Raw genomic sequence first — 20,802 nt, 5'->3', positions numbered from 1 at the left:
ATAATGGGAGAGCACCAACCAGATGTAGCAGGAAAGGATCCTGTAGCAAGGACCTGCTCTCTAGGTGATGCATTGTCCTTTCGCACTGAGGATATCTCCCCAAGGCCTACTGCCCAGGAGGGAAGGGTTAGGTCGGCCGTCATAGTTGGTGATTCGATTATTAGGAATGTAGATAGCTGGGTGGCTGGTGGGCGTGAGGATCGCCTGGTAACATGCCTACCTGGTGCGAAGGTGGCGGACCTCACGCGTCACCTAGATAGGATTTTAGACAGTGCTGGGGAGGAGCCGGCTGTCGTGGTACATGTGGGCACCAACGACATAGGAAATGTGGGAGGGAGGTTCTGGAAGCCAAATTTAGGCTCTTAGGTAGAAAGATTAAATCCAGAACCTCCAGGGTAGCATTCTCTGAAATGCTCCCTGTTCCACGCGCAGGTCACCAGAGGCAGGCAGAGCTCCGGAGTCTCAATGCGTGGATGAGACGATGGTGCAAGGAAGAGGGATTCAGTTTTGTTAGGAACTGGGGAACCTTTTGGGGAAGGGGGAGTCTCTTCCGAAGGGATGGGCTCCACCTTAACCAGGATGGAACCAGACTGCTGGCGCTAACCCTTAAAAAGGAGATAGAGCAGCTTTTAAACTAGAACAAAGGGGAAAGCCGACAGTCGCTCAGCAGCGCATGGTTCGGAGAGATGTATCTTTAAAGGATACTAATGATGCACTAGAATTAGGGCATCCCGACAGTGAGGTTCCAATAATTAGAAAAGTAGTCCAAATGCCTGTAACTAAAAACTCACCTGAGCTAAAAAATTCTAACTTATCCCTATCAATTAAAAAGCAGAATAAAAATACAATCAAAAAACAAACTTTGAAATGTTTGTATGCTAATGCCAGAAGTCTAAGAAGTAAGATGGGAGAATTAGAATGTATAGCAGTAAATGATGACATAGACTTAATTGGCATCTCAGAGACATGGTGGAAAGAGGATAACCAATGGGACAGTGCTATACCGGGGTACAAATTATATCGCAATGACAGAGAGGAGCAGTCGGGAGGAGGTGTGGCGCTTTATGTCCGGGATGGCATAGAGTCCAACAGGATAAACATCCTGCATGAGACTAAATACAAAATTGAATCTTTATGGGTAGAAATCCCTTGTGTATCAGGGAAGACTACAGTGATAGGGGTATACTACCGTCCACCTGGTCAAGATGGTGAGATGGACAGTGAAATGCTAAGAGAAATTAGGGAAGCCAACCAAATTGGTAGTGCAGTAATAATGGGAGACTTCAATTACCCCAATATAGACTGGGTAAATGTATCATCGGGTCACGCTAGAGAGATAACGTTCCTGGATGGAATAAATGATAGCTTTATGGAGCAAATGGTTCAGGAACCGACGAGAGAGGGAGCAATTTTAGATCTAATTCTCAGTGGAGCACAGGACTTGGTGAGAGAGGTAACGGTGGTGGGGCCGCTTGGCAATAGTGATCATAATATGATCAGATTTGATTTAATGACTGGAAAAGGAACAGTGTGCAAATCCAAAGCTCTCGTGCTAAACTTTCAAAAGGGAAACTTTGATAAAATGAGAAAAATTGTTAGAAAAAAACTGAAAGGAGCAGCTATAAAAGTAAAAAATGTCCAAGAGGCGTGGTCATTGTTAAAAAATACCATTCTAGAAGCACAGTCCAGATGTATTCCACACATTAAGAAAGGTGGAAAGAAGGCAAAACGATTACCGGCATGGTTAAAAGGGGAGGTGAAAGAAGCTATTTTAGCCAAAAGATCTTCATTCAAAAATTGGAAGAAGGATCCAACAGAAGAAAATAGGATAAAGCATAAACATTGGCAAGTTAAATGTAAGACATTGATAAGACAGGCTAAGAGAGAATTTGAAAAGAAGTTGGCTGTAGAGGCAAAAACTCACAGTAAAAACTTTTTTAAATATATCCGAAGCAGAAAGCCTGTGAGGGAGTCAGTTGGACCGTTAGATGATCGAGGGGTTAAAGGGGCACTTAGAGAAGACAAGGCCATCGCGGAAAGATTAAATGATTTCTTTGCTTCGGTGTTTACTGAAGAGGATGTTGGGGAGGTACCCGTAATGGAGAAGGTTTTCATGGGTAATGATTCAGATGGACTGAATCAAATCACGGTGAACTTAGAAGATGTGGTAGGCCTGATTGACAAACTGAAGAGTAGTAAATCACCTGGACCGGATGGTATACACCCCAGAGTTCTGAAGGAACTAAAAAATGAAATTTCAGACCTATTAGTAAAAATTTGTAACTTATCATTAAAATCATCCATTGTACCTGAAGACTGGAGGATAGCAAATGTAACCCCAATATTTAAAAAGGGCTCCAGGGGCGATCCGGGAAACTACAGACCGGTTAGCCTGACTTCAGTGCCAGGAAAAATAGTGGAAAGTGTTCTAAACATCAAAATCACAGAACATATAGAAAGACATGGTTTAATGGAACAAAGTCAGCATGGCTTTACCCAGGGCAAGTCTTGCCTCACAAATCTGCTTCACTTTTTTGAAGGAGTTAATAAACATGTGGATAAAGGTGAACCGGTAGATATAGTATACTTGGATTTTCAGAAGGCGTTTGACAAAGTTCCTCATGAGAGGCTTCTAGGAAAAGTAAAAAGTCATGGGATAGGTGGCGATGTCCTTTCGTGGATTGCAAACTGGCTAAAAGACAGGAAACAGAGAGTAGGATTAAATGGGCAATTTTCTCAGTGGAAGGGAGTGGACAGTGGAGTGCCTCAGGGATCTGTATTGGGACCCTTACTGTTCAATATATTTATAAATGATCTGGAAAGAAATACGACGAGTGAGATAATCAAATTTGCAGATGACACAAAATTGTGCAGAGTAGTTAAATCACAAGCAGATTGTGATAAATTGCAGGAAGACCTTGTGAGACTGGAAAATTGGGCATCCAAATGGCAGATGAAATTTAATGTGGAAAAGTGCAAGGTGATGCATATAGGGAAAAATAACCCATGCTATAATTACACGATGTTGGGTTCCATATTAGGTGCTACAACCCAAGAAAGAGATCTAGGTGTCATAGTGGATAACACATTGAAATCGTCGGTTCAGTGTGCTGCGGCAGTCAAAAAAGCAAACAGAATGTTGGGAATTATTAGAAAAGGAATGATGAATAAAACGGAAAATGTCATAATGCCTCTGTATCGCTCCATGGTGAGACCGCACCTTGAATACTGTGTACAATTCTGGTCGCCGCATCTCAAAAAAGATATAATTGTGATGGAGAAGGTACAGAGAAGGGCTACCAAAATGATAAGGGGAATGGAACAACTCCCCTATGAGGAAAGACTAAAGAGATTAGGACTTTTCAGCTTGGAGAAGAGACGACTGAGGGGGGATATGATAGAGGTGTTTAAAATCATGAGAGGTCTAGAACGGGTAGATGTGAATCGGTTATTTACTCTTTCAGATAGTAGAAGGACTAGGGGACACTCCATGAAGTTAGCATGGGGCACATTTAAAACTAATCGGAGAAAGTTCTTTTTTACTCAACGCACAATTAAACTCTGGAATTTGTTGCCAGAGAATGTGGTTCGTGCAGGTAGTATAGCTGTGTTTAAAAAAGGATTGGATAAGTTCTTGGAGGAGAAGTCCATTACCTGCTATTAGGTTCACTTAGAGAATAGCCACTGCCATTAGCAATGGTTACATGGAATAGACTTAGTTTTTGGGTACTTGCCAGGTTCTTATGGCCTGGATTGGCCACTGTTGGAAACAGGATGCTGGGCTTGATGGACCCTTGGTCTGACCCAGTATGGCATTTTCTTATGTTCTTATGTTCTTATGGCAGGTGGAAGTCAAATGCCTTTCAATATTATGTCTGCAAATAAGGAAAGAGGAGAGGAGTGGTGGAGCTGATTCTGTTTTCTTCTTTTACAGAGCGCAAAGGGGTAAATCGACAGCTGGAATGTGCTTGGGTCATGGGCCATTCCTTCATGCATTGGGCTCAATGGAGAGTGATTCAAAGACCTTATGGGGAGCACTTGTACCTGGATAGGTTATGTTGGAGGATTCAATGGTTGGGTAAATGGGTAATGCGATGGTATGAGATTTTGTCTATCTTGCTAGAGCGGGTAGAGGTCTTAGGGGTACCAGACATAATTTTGATACATTTGGGAGGGAATGACATAGGGAAGGGCACATGTAGGGAGCTGATAGCAAACATGAGGAAAGATTTATCGAGAATTACAGTACGCTGGTCTAGCGTTAAGGTGGGTTGGTCTGACATAATAGTTCGGTGGACACACTGGGAGAAACCGATTTGGAAGCAGGGGGTGAAAAAACTGAACAGGCAGATAGGATGGTGGGTAGAGAGGCAAGAGGGTTTTTGGGTTAGACACGAGTGGTCATGGGAGGAGAACAAAGGAATGTTTCTAGGGGATGGCGTGCACCTGTCGGAGGTAGGGATGGACCTCTTTAATAACGACTTGCAGGAGGGACTGGAAAATGTGATCGCTGAAGCGTGAAGAGCCGCAGTGGGGGAACAAGGGTGACTTAGTAATTCTTGTTTGTGGTGGAAACCCGAGCCCAAACTGTGTTTGTTGATAATGCAATTGTTAAAAGGACATTGGGGGGGGGGGTGAGTCCTGTGTAGCTGGGGTGGCTGCTACGCAGGGCAGCCAATGAGCAAGGGGCTAAGCTCAAGGCTGGAGCTTACCCTCGCTGGGACGAGACGGGGTAAGCAAAGGGGGGGGGGGGGGGAGTTATTCCTTATGCCTTACCACTGGGACGTGGTGGTTGAGGCGGATAAGGATGAAGATATGGATTGGAAAAGGGGAGGGCATGTTATATACATGTTAAATGGATAATGGATTGTATGGGCTCGGGTTAAATAATAAACTGCGGCCTTTTATAACGCCAAAAGTTGTTGTTTCTGTTGGAGGGTGAGGGAAAGAGCCAAGCGCAGATCTTGACTCCCTGAGTTAATCAGTGGTAGCATGCATGAAAACCACCAAATCAATCACCAGTCAGCTAATCACAAAAACTGTAACATGATAGACTGGAGGCCAAAAAATGTATCATAAAGTTTAACTAATGGATGTCTGCGAACAATCATATAATGTATAAATCACTTGATCTAGATAAAAATATACTCAAGATTATTATAATTCAGAATCCTAGCACCCAAAATGTCTTCATTTTTTTAGAAAACATTTGTAAAGAAAAAAAAAAAGCATCAATACATCATCCAAAACAGGCCCAGTGTGCAATCTGTGATTAGGGCAATAATTATACAAACCTAATTATAACACAAAATACTACTTATCATAGGGAACATAGTCATTGTGAAATTGCAGATGTCCTAGGAGTATGCTGGTTTAAACTGCATAATTGTCAAAATCCTGAGATATAACCAACAGGTTTTAAGCAATAAAAAGTATATTGATTCTAAAATGTTAAAGAAACATTCCTTTAAAAAATAAGCACATTTTGGGAACTATGATTATATATTATAAAAGTCCTATTGGTTTATTTTTGTCTAAATTGAGTGTGATTATATATTTGATTGCTGCCAGTCACACTGTACTATAAACCTGTTGGCCTCTAGTCTATTAACATACAAGTTTTGTGATAAATCAATGGCAAACACACAATAATAGTAGGCAAAGTGTGGGGCCTGGGATTAAAGGGGACTGGGCAGGATCTAAGCCTTTTTCTTCCTCCCTTTAATCTGACATGTCACTGGTGATTAGTTGGCCATTTTTTTGTCTCTACTGAAGTTTCCCTGAGCCAAGCTCAGTGTGCCCATGCTGCTTTTTTCAAGTTATGGTGCTGATGCACCAGCCTGTTGTGCTGTCCCTGCAGTGCAGTTGTGAGCAGTGCAGTTCTGACCATGCTGCCAATCTTGTTTCTCCTTGCTTCTCTCTATCTCCTTGAGTTACCCTTACCTGGCTACCATCTACTCTTCTCCCCTCTGCCTGTGTCTGTGTCAGCGGGCAGCAAAAAAGATGCCACTCTGGGCACTGCCAACATTTACCTCCTTCCCACAGTGACTGTGGGGACTAGAGTGACATGCCTTGCCAGGGTTAGATCACTGCTCTCCCAGCAAACTACCCAGCAAACTAAGGTTTCATGTCTTCCTCAGCCCTTCCCAAAGCCTTCTAGTGCTCGCTGTAGACTATCTGATTCCATTTTGGTCATAAAATGCAATCCTCACGGCAAATGATCATGTCGGAAGCTTTTTATTTATAGCCTCTCTTTTGAGCAACCTCCGGCTATGTAAATGTTCAGCATACAGCATTTTTCATTTCACTGCAAAATAAGATACACATCTCTGTTCTACAGAGAGAGAGGCCTGTGTGTGATTCTTAATCTTTACACACAGAAGTATCTCCGTAGAACAGAGATGGATATCTTATTTTGTAATGAGATGAAAAATGCTGTAGGCTGAATATTTTCATAGCCTGGTGGTTGTTCAAAAGAGACTCCATTTCATAGTCTCAGCATGAGGCCTACCTAAATAAGGAGGCTACAGTCAGCCCTTTGCTGACGTGTAAGCACTTTAGGTGGCTGCTGATTCACTAGACAAAGAAGAGCATTTCTTTTCCCTTAATTGGAGGACTAGTAGTACTTCTGTTTAGCTTTAAGGCATCTCTCTGCCTATGTAATGGTCTTTGTCCCCACAAGAAAAAGGCTGCTTTAGGAGCACTAGGCAGCGGCCCACAATTTGTGGTTACACCCACTTACTATTTGTTTACAGTTGCGCTCATGCTTCTGCCACTGGTTGGCTCAGTTTACATTTTACTGAGGTAAGCTTGTCAGAAGAATATATTGTATACTGCAAAGGGGCAAGGCAGGTGAATGGCAAGACATTTCTCAGAATTCAGTTTAAATTAAACAAACAATCAATAAACAAACATACAAATAAAACACTTAATAGCAGGCATCACCTAGCATTTATACTTACTGCACTAATTCTTAAAGCTTAATTTGAATTTATAGAAGGCAAATCACATCTGATTCATACAACAGCTACTGCAGGTTAAATGGTTCATGGAAATTCAAGATCTTTAGTTGTATTTTGAAGGTTTTAACACACAGTACCTGCAGAAAACATTGTGGTAGTGAAGTCCATATAAGAGCACCTGCTACAGAAAATAATTTGTCTCAACACAGCTAGTCTATTAGTTTTCACAGTGAGAAAGTCAAGAAGGCATTTACCAAGTGATAGCAAGCCTCTTGTTGCTCTATATATTCTAGGGATATGCATTTCTTTAAAACGAATGAGTAAAATGCAATGAATGAGGCTATTTTTGGTTCATTCTAAATGGTATGAACCAAAAATAGCCTCTTACAAAAATGCCCCAAAATTTTATTGTATTTTCATATTAGGGTATTTTTTTCAAAAAATAGGCCTGGTCCTGGCACCAAGACCTGGTCCTGGCATGAAAGTCTGGTCCCAGTTTTGGGCCTAGAACTTGGTGCCAGGAACAGGCCTCAAGCTTGGCCCAGTGTTGGGCCTAAGCCTCAAGACTGGAATTAGGCCTTGCAGGGGCAGTTCTATAATGAGGCAAGGTGAAGCGGCCGCTTCAGGTGGCAGAATTTAGAGGCAGCAAAAAATGGCCCTTTCATAACACCGCTGTGGTGTCCACTCACCCTGCCTGCCCCTGCCGCAGCTGCCTCAGCTGGGAAGAACAGAGAGAGGCTGGGGCCACCACCGGAGCTCAGGCCAGCGGTGGCTGAAGCAGTGATGTAGCCCGGCAGCCCAAGAAGAAAGGCCCTGTCACAGGGCCATAGTGGACACGCTGGGCAAGAGGAGGAAGGGGCCTGCGCCGCCGCCGAGAAGAGGAGGCGGCCCGTGATGCTGGTGGTCAAAGGAAAAAAAACCTTCATGGGAAGACATCCATTCTTCTGCTCCTCCACTTGTTCCAGCCCTACACATTCAAAACCTGTGTGGTCAGTAAGTTCTCTATACTGATCTTGTGCATCACGAGATCAGAATAAAGGAGTGCTAGCCATGTGAGTTTTGAATTCTGCCGGCAGACACACGAGGAAAAGCAGCAGAACAGGCTCCCCCTTTTGCTACCTATTCCTGTGTATTATGTTTGTGTGTGTGTGTGTGAATGATAGCCTGCCTGGGGGTGTGAATGGGAGCCTGCCTGGGGGTGTGGGGTGTAAATGGGAGCCTACCTGGGGGTGGGGGGGGGGGGGGGGGAGTGTGTGAATGGGACCCTTCCTGGGAGAGGGGTAGGGGGTATGAATGTGAATAACCTGCCTGGGTACGAGTTTGTTTGAGGATGGTAGCCTGCCTATGGAGGGGTGTGTGTGTGTGAATATGAGTAGTAGCCTGCCTGGGTGTGTATGTGTGTGGTGTGTATGAATGGGATCCTGCCTGGTGGGGCTGGGAGTCTGTCTGAGGGGCTGGGGGGGGTGTGAATGGGAACCTGCCTGGGTATGTGTGTGTGTGTGTGTGTGTGTGTGTGTGAATGGGAGCCTGCCTGGGGGGCTGGGTGTGTGTGGATGGGAGTCTGTCTGAGGGGCTGGGGGTGTGTGAATGGGAGCCTGCCTGGGTATGTGTGTGTGTGTGTGTGTGTGTGTGTGAATGAGAGCCTACCTGAGGGTGTGTGTGAGAGAGAGAGCATGTAGGAGTGAGAACTTTTGATATGGGAGTGGGAGCCTGCATGTGAGAGAAAATGTGAGAATGGGAGGCTGTATGTTTGTGTGAGAGTGGTAGCCTGCATATAAGAGTGAGAGCCTGTGTGGTTATGTATGTATGGAAGTGATAGCAGTAGCCTGCATGTAACAGTGAGAGCTTGTGTGTTGTGTTTGTGGGAATGTGAGCATGTGTGTAAGAACATGAGAGGATGAGAGCCTGTGTGTGTGTGTGTGTGTTTGTAGGAGTGGGAGCCTGTGAGAAAACAAGCATGTCAGAGTAAGAGCCTATGTGTATGCGTAGGAGTGGGAACCTGTGTGTATGTGAGAGAGAGCATGGAAGAGTGGGGTCATGTGTGAGAGAAAGCATGTGTGTGTGTGTGTGTGAGAGAGATCATGTGAGAGAGAGTGTGTATGTGTATGAAGGAGGAAGCAAAGAAGACAATAAAAGAAAAGGAAAAGACAGACAAGGGGGAAAAAGAGACTGGAACCAACTGAAAAAGATCAGACAACAAAGTTTAAAAAATATTTTGCCTTTCAGCGATTGGAATATACCATCTTTTCTTATATATTTGTTTTTTGCTTTTTCTTCAGTATTCCAGTGCTTACAGAGTCTAGCTTCTCAGGCTTTCCATTTCAATTTTGTTTGCACGTTTGTTTCTAGTTTGTAGTTCCTTATTCTGTTTTAGATAAGGGTCTGTCTGTGTTGCGCATGTGTGACAGAGATGCAGTATTTTGGCTAGCATTTAGTTTCTCTGGAGAATTTGTAGCAGTCTGTTCTGTTTGTCCATTAGGTAGTGTATTAGTGTTCTAGGGCTTGGTGTAATGTTTGCCTTGCTGCCTTTTCAAGGATAAAGTTGCTGCTGTTTGAGTCCTGAGAGTTACCGCTGTTATGGCATGGTAAAGTTGTATTTATTTATTTATCTATGCATTTATATATTTATTTATTTATTTATTTATTTATAGGGTTTGTGTTACTTCACAAAGTGTTTGGCAGTGAAGAGAATGTGTTTTGCTATCATTGAGGTGATACTGGAATTTTAATTTTTTTTTTGCATGTGCTAGTTCTCTTCTGCTCCTGTTGCAAATCTTTCTATGCTGATTATTATGATTATTGCTGTTTTATTGTAGTTTTATGCATTTTTGGAAAGAGGATTCATAAAAGAATATATTGATATTATTGTATTACATGATTGGATCAGATGTTTCTGAAGTGTCCTTTGTTTACTTTTTACATGATATTGTGTATTTATAAACTGCAATAAATATAAAATAATTTAATATAGATAAGGCATTATTGTTGGTAGTGCATGAAATAATAGAATTAAAATATTTTAAATGCCACTCATACACAATGGCTGTTGCAAAAATCCAATGTAGGGTGCATGCTAAGACATTATTTATTGATAGTACAATTAGTAGGGCCTAGGTCTGTATGTCTACTGCCCATACATGTTAACCTTGGGCTCCCCCAAAAATTCAGTTCTGGCTATGCCACTGGGCTAAAGAAAAACAGAGAGGCTGAGACCTGAGCTCTGGCAGTGGCTAAGGAATGAGGGAGGCCCCACTTGAGAGAGTCAACTTGTGTGTGCGTACACTTGTGTGAGGCAGCTTGATTGGGTGAGAGGCAGCTTGTGTGTATGTGCGCATGTGTGAGCAGCATGCTTGTGTGTGTGTGTGGCAGCTTGTGTGTGTGTGAGAGAGAGATTGCGAGCCTGGAAAGGGCTGAGAGAGCATGTGTGAGGGTGGGGTGTGAGAAAGAGCTTGTGTGAGGGTGCTTGGGGGATGTGACAGCATGTGTGAAGGTGCTGGGGGGTGAGAGAGCATCAGTGAGGGTGGTTGGGGAAAACAGAGAGCATATGTGAGGGTGCTTGGGGTGTGTGACAGAGAGCATGTGTGATGGTGTTGGGGGTGTGTGAGAGAGAACATGTGTGAGGATGCTTGGGGGTGACAGAGCATGTGTGAGGGTGCTTGCGGTGTGTGAGAGAGAGAGCATGTGTGAGGGTGCTTGGTGGATGACAGAGAGCATGTGTGAGGGTGCTCGGGGTGTGTGAGAGAGAACATGTGTGAGGGTGCTCGGGGGGGGGGGTGACAGAGACATGTGTGATGGTGCTGGGGGGAGTGAGAGAGAGCATGTGTGAGGGTGTTGGAGGGTGAGAAAGAGAGCATGTGTGAGGGTGCTCGGGGTGTGTGAGAGAGAACATGTGTGAGGGTGCTCGGGGGGGGGGGGGTGACAGAGACATGTGTGATGGTGCTGGGGGGGAGTGAGAGAGAGCATGTGTGAGGGTGTTGGAGGGTGAGAAAGAGAGCATGTGTGAGGGTGGTTGGGGTGAGAAAGAGAGCATGTGTGAGGGTGGTTGGGGTGAGAGAGAGCATGTGTGAGGATGGTTGGGGGTGAGAGAGAGCATGTGTGAGGGTGGTTGGGGTGAAAGAGAGCATGTGTGAGTGTGGTTGGGGTGAGAGAGAGCATGTGTGAGGGTGGTTGGGGGTGATGCCGAAAGCTACACCCATGGGTCAATAATTATGAATCCAATGCCATCAAGCAGTGTCCCCCAGCTGCAGCAAAGCTATGTCCCTAAGTTTGTTTGAGAGTTTTGTGGTTAATTTTCCTTTCCACTTTGAGCACACTTTTGTTGGCCTCTCTTTCTGGGCTTGATGATTATTACAGAATTTACAATGAAGCATGGACATTACTCAAGTGTGTGAACTGCATAGGATGTGAGAGATTTCTGCTTATGCTTGGCTATAATTAAGCTCATCTTGCAGAACCCAATCTGACAGCAGAACCTTGCAACCGCTCCCTTTAGAAATGAAGCCAAAAAAAATGTGATGAAACGTCAGGTAGCAGCGGAGGGGGGAAACTCACCAAGCTAAGCAGGAAATTCATAAAAAGCTGTTATTTCCAGAAGGCAGAAACATGAGTCCCCACCCATACCATCCCTTCTCTCCCAGTTTATTAATTATAGTTTATAGGTAGGGATGTGAGCCGACACCAGTAATTAATTTTAATTGCCTCCACGCTGATACCGTTTGGTTCCATGAAAACATTGCTAAACAAAACCCTTTTATGCTGCAGCGGGCACGCATTACAAGGAAACAAAATATGAATTTTGTAAAAGAAAACAATCTTCTAGTAGTAGTAACCTGTTTTCCATAACTTAGTGAATCTTATTTAAAAAAAAAACCAAACAAACAAACATAAAAACAAAACCGATATATTATCTTCTTATATTAAACCATTTTGTGGAACTCAGTGTGCATGCCTTGTCTCATAAACAAATGAAGGCTCGGATAACTGCTGGGAAAACGTCAGAATCCAGGAGGCAGACTGAATTGGCAAGCTCGAGTCTCGAGCTGCAATGGTGGAAAGTCCCTTTGCAGTGGACTGGTTTGCTCTCGAGCAGACGGGATACGAGACGGAAGAGCACCAAAGCTGAAAACTTCCGTCTGCTGCACAACGCAACCAGCCACGCCTTCGCTCCCTCCCCGTCAAGGAAGTGCTTTCCTTCTATAAAAGTTCAGGAAGCAAGCTCTGCTGAGGTACAGACAGCTGTGAATTTGTCCCAGGCGCTTGCTCCTAGCTGTGTTCTAAGCAGGGCTCTCTGTTCAAAACTGTCCACCATGGGGAAGAAGGTCGCCGTCATTCTGTCTGGCTGTGGGGTGTCCGACGGCAGCGAGATCATCGAGGCTTCGTCTGTTCTGGTCCACCTCAGCAGGGCTGGTGCTCAGGTAAGAGAGAGTCTTAATCCGGGGGGTGGAGCGGTATCTGATCTTTTGTTCGTTAAACTACCCTGTTCCTCGATAAGAGAACCTAAGCTGGCACGCTTCTTACTGGCTGCCTTGAGAGGGATCGGTTGCAATGTGCTTAGACGAAAGAAAGCATTGTACATATGAACGTATAAGATCATATTGTCCAAATAACGCATCTTGTTTAAAATAATAAAAAAAGTTAGCAAAAAAAACCCAACAACCTGTTTTATCTTCTTAGAGGATTTTGCATCTTTTGTTTAAAATCTTTTAACCTGAGTTGTGGTTTGGCTGTGAATTGATACGTTGGCTATCCCTCCCCCCCCCCTCCCCTTTTTTTTTTTTAAACCCCTTGTGTGAGCCCACCAAGAAGATTATATTCTTGTTAACAAGCTTGTCTTTCCTTTGTATCATCTTAGACTGTCTTCCTTGTAGTAATTTATATTGCTTTATTCTATATACATGTTTTCATTAAAAACTGATATTAATGAGGACTTTGTTATGAGAAAGTTGCTACCAGTCTGCCTCCTTTCCTATCTTTATTTATTTAGCATTTTTATATACCGATATTCATGTAAAAAATTACACATCACTTCGGTTTACATTAGAACGTGAACTAGCATGTAAGAATGCATTACATTACAACAAGGGAGATCTTCAAACTGAGGAGATCAGGGCAGAGAAATATAAACAGAAATGAGAGGTGAATAGAGGGAGCAGGTGCTTAGTATTTCAGAGCATGACAAAGGAGAAAAACAACTGGAAAGCTAATCCCTCTGCAGGGTTTATTTACACTTGGGTTGTGTTTCTCTCTTCCCCCCCCCCCCCCCCCCAGTTCTTACTTTTAATCAATCTCTTTATAAAACAGCATTTCTACATTATTTTCCACTTGGTCAGTTATATCTAAATTCAGCCCTGCCAATAATATGGGTAGCCAGGACTGGCTTTTCCCCGGCACCCACCCTCTCACTCTATCAATCATTGTAATCGATGACATGAACGAGACTCGGGCAAGAATGGGATCAAACAGGCCGCAACTTTATTGTACAACAATTAGGTGCCCGAGCCAAGGCTTTACATCAGCTTCCCGGCGCACCCGCCACGTGACAGCAGGGTGCGCAGATATTAACGCTGCATTAAATCCACGACCCCCGCCACCATCAGCAAGGGGTTGTGACCACCGTCTCCTGCCACCTGCAGCAAGGAGCCTCCCGCAGGACAACTGCACCCAATTGTCCTGCCCCTCACACATTGCCTCTCAATTGGCTCGGGCAACCCCGCCTCCTCCAGTTGCGACAGCATCGCCTCGCAGATTAATATGAACAGAATGACTTAACATAAATCATATGAACGTAATAACTTGACATAACCCGTGCCGTGAGGGTGGGTGGGCGGGATGCGAACCCGGGGAGCGTCGGCAGGCAAAGAGGAAGCTGCCGGCACTCCCTGGGAACCTAATCGGCTGGGTTCCAGCCGATTGGCTCCCTTTTTGTAGCGAGCCAATTAGGGCTCATGGCCTGCCTCTCCGAGGACCGGATTTGTCCTCGGGGACGGAGGCCGATGAGCGGGCACGCTGGCGCGGGCATGCGCATGCTGCGGCCCGCTCCCTCCCCCCCCCTCCCCCCCGGGTGCTGGCGCGGCATGTGCCTGGCACCCACATTATGCCCGGGCACCCTGATACTCCGTCGGGGTGCCCTTCTCGTATCCCGAGTCAGTATTTTTGCTTCTCTGGACTCTCCTGGGGCAGTGTTTGTTAATGAAATCTTATGAATAGATTTTGGGCTTAAGGGTGAGAGAAAACCAGTGTGAGGAATGCAACAAATACTCAACAATGTTTAGATTTGATTTGCAGACATTCACTTACTTCATAGGGTATCTTCTGTTTATCTCCCTAAACAAGTTGAGGCAGAATATTAATAACTCACTGTATAATTAATATCCTGCTTCAGTTTACAATGTCAACCATTTTAACAAATGTCAGCCCTATTGAAGAGATTTGTTCTTTATTTTTGCCTTGTTAAATGTGTAAAAAAAAAAAAAACCCCAACTTCCAAATTGCACTTATTTTGGACAGTCCAAAAAAGTATAAGCAATGCTGCAAGATAATCCACAAAATACAACTATGAATGACTTTTCAAGTCTCTATGAATGAAGTTAGATTCAAATATAAATGAGCATATATAAATGCTCAAACGGTTGCAAGCTATTTATAAACTTCTGTGGCCTTTATTATGCTAAAATAATACAGAAAATTAACACTAATTCTTTGTCAGGCTAGTTTACTGTGCTATTAATCTGGAGAGCCCTCTAGTGGAAGAAAGTAGCTTTGAAACTAAATGTGGTGCTCTTTATACAGGACTTGATTGGTCTGTTGTGATCTGACGCTTTCTGGCTGTCATTTTAATGCATTCCATATTGGTTTTATTTGAGTTTAACTTCAAGTTTTGGAATCTTAAGTGGGAGTTTAAAAACGAAACAGTAACCAGGGATGGGCAGATCTGGTTTTCAGGATGTCTGCAGTGAATAGACATGGAATATATTTGCAGATACTGCCTGGCTTGTATATAATCAGGCTTATTCATTTTCATTGTGAATATCCTGAAAACTACACCGGTTTGTAGCTTTTTAGGACTGGAATTGGCCACCCTTTTGAAGACATGCTAAAATTATCTACCTGTTTTTATAACTGTTCAAGAAATGTGCTCTTTTAATTCAGGTAACTATCAACAGCTTTGTGTCTGGGAATTCAGATTGTATAGAAAAGTACTTCTCTTATTCAGAGGATGATCAATTAATAGGAGAACTTCACTATGTCCCCTTCAATGAAAACCTAGCTGGTAAATCCCCAAACCATTTAGGGGGGGAGGGGAAGATTCCTGCACTACTGTTTGGTGAACTACAATGCATAACCAATAAATTGCTATAGAATTAAAAAAATGTGTGTATGTGTATATATATATATATATTTTTTTTTACTTAAAACCATGGATGGAGGTAGTTGAACTACCTAAAAACTGTTAAGTTTCCTCCGAGCCAAAAGTTGTGCAAGTACAAGGTCAAACTGCTCATACCTTATTGTAACTTGATATTTTCATAGTCTGAGTATATCTACACTAATCTGAAAAAAAGTATATCTGGCTGATACTGGAATAAGCTTTGTATTTCTTCTCCCACTCCCCAGGCAGAGCTTTATGCTCCCAACATAGATCAGATGCATGTGGTAGATCACTTAAAAGGGCAGCCTACAAACGAGAAACGCAATGTGCTCGTGGAAAGTGCCAGAATTGCCAGAGGGAACATCAAAGACCTGGCATGCCTAAAAGTCAGTGATCTGGATGCTGCTATCTTTCCAGGTAAAGTGAACAGAGGGCGTTGTAAAAATAACTGTAGGGAAACTAAATGTGAAACATATATAATCTAGAACCACTATTAGGATGTTACTCAGTCCTCATGGCTTCAAAATAGGTCTTATTTTTAGGGCATGCACAACACTGAGTATTTAAGAAAGAGAAAAAAACATTTGGTTAAGTGCCATGAAGATTGGTGTTTGAGAATGAATGTTCTACTTTCACCTTGACCTTAAAGTTGCTTAACCCTGTATACTCAAACTTGGCTCCAATCCCTTTGTAGAAAATAACTTGTAAAAAAAAAAACCTCAACACTAGTTGTCCATCCATGCTAGATTAAAAATACAGTCTTCAAAAGAATATTGTATTGTCAGGTGTAGTAATAGATCTGTACTGTTCCTTATTACGGGCTCCTGCTGTCTTCCTATCCATAGCATCACATCAGGTTCTATTCTGCAACACCTTATCCGCTTACCTCTGTGTTGCATGCATGTGTAACCTTGGGGAATATTTTAAGATTCATGGTGATGCCTTTGCCTATAATGTCACCAGTGCTCTGGAGAATACCTGGAGCCCAGTCAGTACCTCCTTTCCCCTGAAAGTGTAAGTCAAGATGAATGCTTTCTTAACCATTCTGGTGATGTAGGCTTAAGAACCTTCTAACCCTTCAACAGGCCTCCATATAGCCTACACACTTTCTGGAAGGAGTTTGACTGTTGGGCTCACTAGTAGTACAGGCTGGACATTCAGTCAGTGACGTTCAGGGTACTTCTGAGAAGTGACACTACCTGGTTAAGATTTAACTGAGTCATTGCTTTGGCAAAAACATATGGACGTGGTCAATGTGTCTGAGTCTGTAGGAATGGTGAAGCAAGGATCCAGGCAGGACAGGGTTTGTATCTGCAAGATTTGGCTAGCAAGACACAGCTACCAGAAAAGCTGTCTTAAGAGATCCTCTCTAGTTGTTTGTGGTAGACCAGATTTATATCCCATTGCAGGACCACTGGTTCAAAAGTGTACATCATTCCGGTCAGCTTTGTGCTGAATGTATAGTATCAAAAGCTTGGAAATACACTTTGCCCTTTCATAAAATGGATGATGTCCAGATGCATTGCTACCTCTAAGCCCTTGACTGGGCCTCCATAACAGGGATATAGTTACTACCTATGCTTTCAGAAGGGACAAACTTTTTTTTTTTTTTTTTTATCCAGACCTGCCTGGGTAAAATCGAACATGCACAAGCTGTCTGCCTTCCAGGGGGCAGTCTTTCAAGCAAGACAGGTTTTTTTTTTTTTTTGTTTTTTTAACAGTTGCCAGATGTAGACTGAAAGGGTAGATACTTGTGCTTTTGGTCTGGTGGGGATAACTAAGTGAGAACAATCCTCCCTACATAGATGTGCTCTCAAGGGTCAGGCTATAAGACAGTCATGGAAACGGGTTATCTGTTGGACTTGGATTCTGCCGTAGCAGGCCATGATTCCCACTAGCAGTTTGATTAAATCCTTTGCCAATCTGGAGTTTTCTGGATCATCCTCTATTTTGTACACTGTTCTCCCTATCAGAGTCCAGGGTGGACATGTGCAAAGGAGGGCATCCTTCAGTCAGGGCCTTATTAGGGTATTTATCTCACTGGTGCCTGATTCCTTCTGCCAGTTAAACCTGGCAAATGCCTAAGGTCAGACCTCCCTAATACATGATGTGATGTCAGAAGGTGTCTTCTGTCTTCAGAAGCTGTGGAGGTGGAAATTCCCATTGATTAGCTTAAGCTCAATTATTAGTTATATGCAGTTTAAAAGGTTTTTTTGTTTTGTTTTAATAAAAATAAAATGACTGGTCTAGCATGAAGATAAGGAAGGAAAGCTTCTCTAGAGTCTTGTCCTGTTAAAGCCTGAAAGTGAAAAGCAGTTGTGGTGAGCAAAGAAGTGGAAATCTTGGATTTAATTGAATGGATTGCACTTTCTTTTGTTCATTCAGGCGGCTTTGGTGTGGTTAAGAACCTCTCAACTTGGAATGCGGAAGGAAAAGACTGCACTGTAATACCAGCTGTGAAAGATACAATAAAGGCATTCCATGCTGCTAAGAAACCCATTGGCCTTTGCTGCATCTCTCCAGTTCTGGCAGCTAAAATTATCCCAGGATGCGAGCTGACTGTGGGCTTTGATAGTGAATGTGAAAAGTAAGTATACGATAGAACTTATTATATAAAAAAAAAAAAATTAACTCTTACCTGACATACATGGTGCTGATAAGATACCAAAAATTTTCCTTCAGTGGGTTGATGGTAGGGATGTGCAGAGGGACCGCATACGTCAGGGGGGCAGATATGTTGCATTCAGCAAGGGTTCTCCCCCCCCCCCCCCCCCCCCCCCCCCCCGATCCATTCATGTGTTCCATTCTTATTCGTTTCCCGGCAAAAATGTAATTAACTTTGACACCCCCTTCCCCCCCCCCCCCCCCCCCAAGACTTGCCAAAACTCCCTGGTGGTCCAGCTGGGGTCCGGGAGCCGTCGGCTGCCAGTATTCAAAATTAGGGATGTGAATCGAGCTTCAGACGATTGAAAATCGTCTATTTTCAAAATTGGGGCTCCCCCACAAACAATATCGTGGGGGTTATCTTATAGTTTTGGGGGAGGGTGGGAAAAACGGCACACACAAATAACCCCTAAACCCAACCTGACCCTTTAAAACTAATCCCTTAGCTTCCCCCCCCCCCCCCCAAAAACAAACAAACACTTTTTACAGGTACCTGGGGGTCCTGGGAGTGATCTCCTGCTCCCGGGCCGTCTGCCACTAATCAAAATGGCGCCGATGGCCCTTTGCCCTTACCATGTGATAGGGTATCCGTGTCATTGGCGCCGGCCATCCAGTGCTCCCTCCATGTGACAGGGGCCGGCCAATGGCACGGATACCCTGTCACATGGTAAGGGCAAAGGCCATTGGCGCCATTTTGATTAGTGGCAGCAGATGGCCCAGGAGCGGAAGATCGCTCTCAGGTACCTGTAAAGTTTTTTGGGAGGGTGGGGGAAGCTTAAGGGATTAGTTTTAAAGGGTCGGGGTGGGTTTTTTGTTTATCGGCTCGGGCGCAGGCCGGACAGAAAAAAAAAACACGATGTGAATCGGAACCAGAATCAGAACAGATTTCAGTTCTGATTCACATCTCTATTCAAAATGGCACCGATGGCCTTTGCCCTTGACATAGTAAGGAGCGCACTGTACTGTATTGGCCTGCTATTTATTGGTGGGTGGGTGGGTAAAGTGTCTTGTAACAGCTTGTGGTTGATTTGAACAAACTGAGGTGGGTCTTAAAAAAACAAAAAAACTGAGTTGACAACATCCTTTCAGGATGGAGGCTGGGGGAGACTGACATGTAAAAGTTTAAAAACACAAACTATAATCTGAAGCTAAAATTGGGGTCCATATTTAATTTGCTAACTTCCTACCTCCATTCATTAAAGGTTTTTCCCCGTAGACACACAAAATGGAAAGAAAAGCCTTAATGAATCTGGCCCTTAACCAGTTAAAAATGGCTCCCCTCTGGCCACATTTATCCACATAAATATCTGATTAAAAGATGTAGTTCCTGGAGTGAGTTTGATTTTTAGCTGGTTAGCACTGATTTTCAGGGCTAACTGAAAATATTTTTAGCAGATTTGTATAAGAAAATAAGCTGCAGCCTTTGGCCAGATTTAGGAACATTTTCAGTTGGGAACATAGATGGTAGGAACCGATACCTTTTCCTACAGTTACCTTTGCAGTTTAGTAACACTTTTTTGAAAATTGATCCAATTATGATTTTTTTAACATTACAGCTCCTGTCTGCTAATGTTGCTATTAGATTATGTGCACAAATAGCATGCTTTTTCTCTTATTTCAGCCAGTGATCTTAGGGAACAGTCTTGCCACATCTTTGTGGTAGTCCTGGGCACAGTTTATTTTTATTACAGGTTTATAAACAACTGTGGAAGTTGCGAGCAAATTCACATAACAATAGCCTAATGGAATATAATCACACCAGACGTCTTTTTAGTTCTTACTCATCTCTGATATAAAGTCAATTTGTCCCTGTCATTAGTTTTTGTCTCTTGTCTGTCACTGCTTTGAATGACTTAAATCTGCCTTAATTCTTGCTACAGGTGGCCATATGCGAAGACAGCAGATGCCATAAAGGAGCTGGGCTGCAAACATGTAAATAAACATGTAAACGAAGTTCATGTGGATGCTAAGAACAAGCTGGTTACAACTAGTGCCTTCATGTGCAATGCACCTGCCCATGAGGTCTGTGATGGCATTGGGAACATGGTCAAAGATGTATTAAAGCTTGCTCAATAATATAAATATAGATCATCAAAGGGTCAGATTTTATACTGAAGAGAGAACCAAAAAAAGCTATCTTTTGTGGTAGTCACCAAATTAGCTGATTTGTTTGATTATGACCACAATCCACAGCATTTTAGAGGCATCCCAGTCTCCACTAGATGGTCTCTTATGATCCTAGTAATATACAGGGTCTTGTTTCAATTCTTTATATATTGTCCATATCTGCGTAAGAGAAACTACAATGACCCCCACCTCTGACACCAAAGCATTGCTCTTTTTGATTTCAATTTTAAAAAAAAAATGGAAGTAAAAATTTTACTTTTGTATCCCAAGTTCTACCTCAATTATTGTGCTCCTTACACCATGCATGTAATGGGTTCAGGGAGGGCTCTCTTCTGTTTTTTAGCACTGCTTAATTTCTGTAGTGACTTAATGTGTTCATAATAAATGTGTATTTTCACAACAAACAGTTCTGTAAATTGCATTTGTAAACTTCAGGCTTGTGCTTGTCTACATTAGCCAGCGGAAATGTGGTCCTATAAGATCATTGTATCTCTCCCCTTTTCCCACAATAACTTGAACCATTCAAAACTGTGCCAGAGATGGAGCGTGATATCCAAATCTCCTTTCCTATAAGGCCACAGTTCACTTTACGCTTAGTAAAATTTGAGGGAAGTTGCAACAAATCATCTCAAACATTTTTAAAGCTGCCTTGGCATTGATTAGTGCCTGTTTACCATCTGT

The 20,802-nt window shown here is 43.2% G+C and overlaps 1 protein-coding gene across 1 annotated transcript; it reads left to right on the top strand.

Annotated features, from left to right (window-relative positions):
- The first annotated feature begins 11,911 nt into the window (after positions 1–11,911).
- LOC115094413 (glutamine amidotransferase-like class 1 domain-containing protein 3A, mitochondrial) lies at positions 11,912–20,525 on the top strand. The gene is made up of 4 exons (XM_029607441.1): positions 11,912–12,376; positions 15,576–15,747; positions 17,716–17,917; positions 19,875–20,525. Exons 1-4 carry the CDS (start codon positions 11,927–11,929, stop codon positions 20,068–20,070), a joined length of 1,020 nt encoding a protein of 339 aa, XP_029463301.1. The 5' UTR covers positions 11,912–11,926; the 3' UTR covers positions 20,071–20,525.
- The last annotated feature ends 277 nt before the right edge of the window (positions 20,526–20,802 follow it).

Source organism: Rhinatrema bivittatum, chromosome 6, assembly GCF_901001135.1.
Source record: "Rhinatrema bivittatum chromosome 6, aRhiBiv1.1, whole genome shotgun sequence".
Taxonomy (NCBI): domain Eukaryota; kingdom Metazoa; phylum Chordata; class Amphibia; order Gymnophiona; family Rhinatrematidae; genus Rhinatrema; species Rhinatrema bivittatum.
This window is presented reverse-complemented; position numbering and strand designations above follow the sequence as displayed.

Bases quoted from the DNA above. Each gene is read 5' to 3' on its own strand.
- LOC115094413 (XM_029607441.1), top strand. From the start codon at position 11,927: ATGAAGGCTCGGATAACTGCTGGGAAAACGTCAGAATCCAGGAGGCAG. The intron at 15,748-17,715 runs GTAAAGTGAACA...TTGTTCATTCAG, and splicing joins GGATGCTGCTATCTTTCCAG to GCGGCTTTGGTGTGGTTAAG. The intron at 17,918-19,874 runs GTAAGTATACGA...TTCTTGCTACAG, and splicing joins TTTGATAGTGAATGTGAAAA to GTGGCCATATGCGAAGACAG.